We start from the raw sequence: 2,833 nt of genomic DNA on the forward strand, positions 1-2,833 counted from the left end.
ACACACACACACACACACACACACACACACACACACACACAGGGTCATCCTGTCTTTATGAGGACTGTGGGACACTCACAGGTCTAAAGCTCGCCCTGGTCCTCAGAAGAACAGGAAGTGTTGGTGTGCCTGCAGGGTTCTGGCTCCGCCCACCCTCCATCTGTCATCTGGTGCTGTTAATAAAGGTTCTGTTCACTCAGTTCTGCTGGGACTCTGGGTCCAGTCCAGTCCTGTCAGCATAAGAAGTCCTGATATACATGTCCCTGGTCCCTACAGGTCCTTACAGGACCCTGCAGGTCCTTACTGGTCCTTACTGGTCTCTATAAGACCCTGCAGGTCCTTACTGGTCTCCACAGGTCCTTACTGGTCTCTACAGGTCCTTACTGGTCTCTACAGGTCCTTACTGGTCTCTACAGGTCCTTACTGGTCCCTACAGGTCCTTACTGGTCTCTATAAGACCCTGCAGGTCCTTACTGGTCTCTACAGGTCCTTACTGGTCTCTACAGGTCCTTACTGGTCTCTACAGGTCCTTACTGGTCCTTACCGGACCCTACAGGTCCTTACTGGTCTCTACAGGTCCTTACAGGACCCTACAGGTCCTTACAGGTCCTTACAGGACCCTACAGGTCCTTACTGGTCCTTACTGGTCTGTACAGGTCCTTACAGGACCCTACAGGTCCTTACAGGTCCTTACCGGTCTGTACAGGTCCTTACAGGACCCTACAGGTCCTTACAGGTCCTTACAGGACCCTACAGGTCCTTACTGGTCTGTACAGGTCCTTACAGGTCCTTACAGGTCCTTACAGGTCTCTACAGGTCCTTACAGGTCCTTACTGGTCCTTACCGGACCCTACAGGTCCTTACTGGTCTCTACAGGTCCTTACTGGTCTCTACAGGTCCTTACAGGACCCTACAGGTCCTTACAGGTCCTTACAGGTCCTTACAGGTCCTTACTGGTCCTTACTGGTCTGTACAGGTCCTTACTGGTCTCTACAGGTCCTTACAGGTCCTTACTGGTCCTTACTGGTCCTTACCGGTCTGTACAGGTCCTTACAGGACCCTACAGGTCCTTACTGGTCCTTACAGGACCCTACAGGTTGTTTCAGGGCAGAAGTGACCTGGCTGTGATGCTGCTGATGATGCTGATGATGATGATGATGAGTGACTCTCTGTCGCCTCCTGCTGGTCCAGCTGCAGAATGCAGGAATGAATCATTGTTTCAGATCTTCTTCCTGTTTCCTGGTGTTTCTGCTTGTTCTGATTGGACCTGTTAAACAGTTGAACTCTTCATGTTTCAGTTCGAAGCTTTGAATAAAAACATGATTTCTGATGAAGACAGTTGAACCCTACAGTCAAGTGTTAAGTGTTTGCTCYGCCTTGTTTCTCTGCAGTTTCCGTCTAACGGCAGTAATCAGATCCACATTCCGGCGCTGAGCGTGGACGGACTCTCCACCCCCGTGGTTCTGTCCCCTGGACCGCAGAAACCCTGAACCCGCCAGCTCCGGAGGTTCTGAGGAGACCTGGACTTGTGTTTCTGATGGAGAGTCAGACGGGGAAGGTGCCACTCGTGGAGCACGTTCTTCACCATTCTTAAGCCCCRCCTCCTCTGTGCTCAGAGGACGACGGGGGCGGGGCTACTACAGACCCTGATGCTTGTTTACTTTAGAGCATGGAGATGTGAAGTGTTCCGACTGGTCTGTAACCATGACGACCACGAACAGAACCATTTCTTTAAGGCGAGAGCCAATCAGAGAAGAGACAGAACCAGAACCTTTTAATGAACCCAGGAAGACCAGGACAGACGGACGGGTTGGAACATTTCCTGGACCTGTTATTTATTTCAGAACATTTTCTGACCCGGTTACTGTCGGGTTCCTTCACTGGACTCTCTTCTTTGGTTTTGTTGGGTCGAGCCGGTCCCGGGCCGGTCCTCGTTGACCCAGCTCCTGGGCTTTGTTTTGACCAATCGGAGAGGAGAGATGTTTTTTCCTTTTTAAAGGGACATTTTGTGTATTTTTAAAGTGTGTTTGTGCTGAGGACACACACACATTCCTTCAGCTGTTTGTTGCTCTGTTTTCAGCTGATGCACATTCCTGCAGCTGATGTAAATATTTACCTGCTTTACACCTGCTTTACACCTGCTTTACACCTGCTTTACACCTGTTTTACACCTGCACACCTGTTGCCACAGGCCTGTCCTGACCAGCATGGACCCAGAGTTTACATGGTGACTTTATCAGACTGTAAAATGTTTCTGTGGAAGTTCAGACAGCAGCAGCCTGACTCCTTTAATCTGCTTATTTAATCTGGTTAATTTAACCTGGTTATTTAATCTGGTTAGTTTGATCTGATTATTTAATCTGTTTTTTTAATCTGGTTATTTAATCTGGTTAATTTAACCTGGTTATTTAATCTGGTTAATTTAACCTGGTTATTTAATCTGGTTAGTTTGATCTGATTATTTAATCTGGTTATTTAATCTGTTTATTTAATCTGGTTAATTTAACCGGGTTATTTAATCTGGTTAATTTAACCGGGTTATTTAATCTGGTTAGTTTAATCTGAGCATTTAATCTGGTTAGTTTGATCTGGTTAATATAATCTGGTTAGTTTGATCTGTTTATTTAATCTGGTTAGTTTGATCTGAGCATTTAATCTGGTTATTTAATCTGGTTATTTAATCTGTTTATTTAATCTGGTTAATTTAACCGGGTTATTTAATCTGGTTAATTTAACCGGGTTATTTAATCTGGTTAGTTTGATCTGATTATTTAATCTGGTTATTTAATCTGGTTATTTAATCTGTTTATTTAATCTGGTTAGTTTGATCTGA

The 2,833-nt window shown here is 45.7% G+C and overlaps 1 protein-coding gene across 1 annotated transcript in view; it reads left to right on the forward strand.

The window, feature by feature from the left end:
- Nucleotides 1-2,124, forward strand: part of elk1 (ETS transcription factor ELK1) — a gene marked incomplete at its 5' end in the record, with an annotated part of 9,355 nt that extends 7,231 nt beyond the window's left edge. Inside the window, 1 exon segment of the mRNA XM_014028927.1 lies at nucleotides 1,392-2,124. Within this exon segment, the coding sequence (XP_013884381.1) occupies nucleotides 1,392-1,490 (99 nt within the window).
- Between the last annotated feature and the right edge of the window lie 709 nt (nucleotides 2,125-2,833).

The sequence above is a fragment of the Austrofundulus limnaeus genome, unplaced genomic scaffold (genome assembly GCF_001266775.1).
Source record: "Austrofundulus limnaeus strain Quisiro unplaced genomic scaffold, Austrofundulus_limnaeus-1.0 Scaffold831, whole genome shotgun sequence".
Classification (NCBI taxonomy): Eukaryota; Metazoa; Chordata; class Actinopteri; order Cyprinodontiformes; family Rivulidae; genus Austrofundulus; species Austrofundulus limnaeus.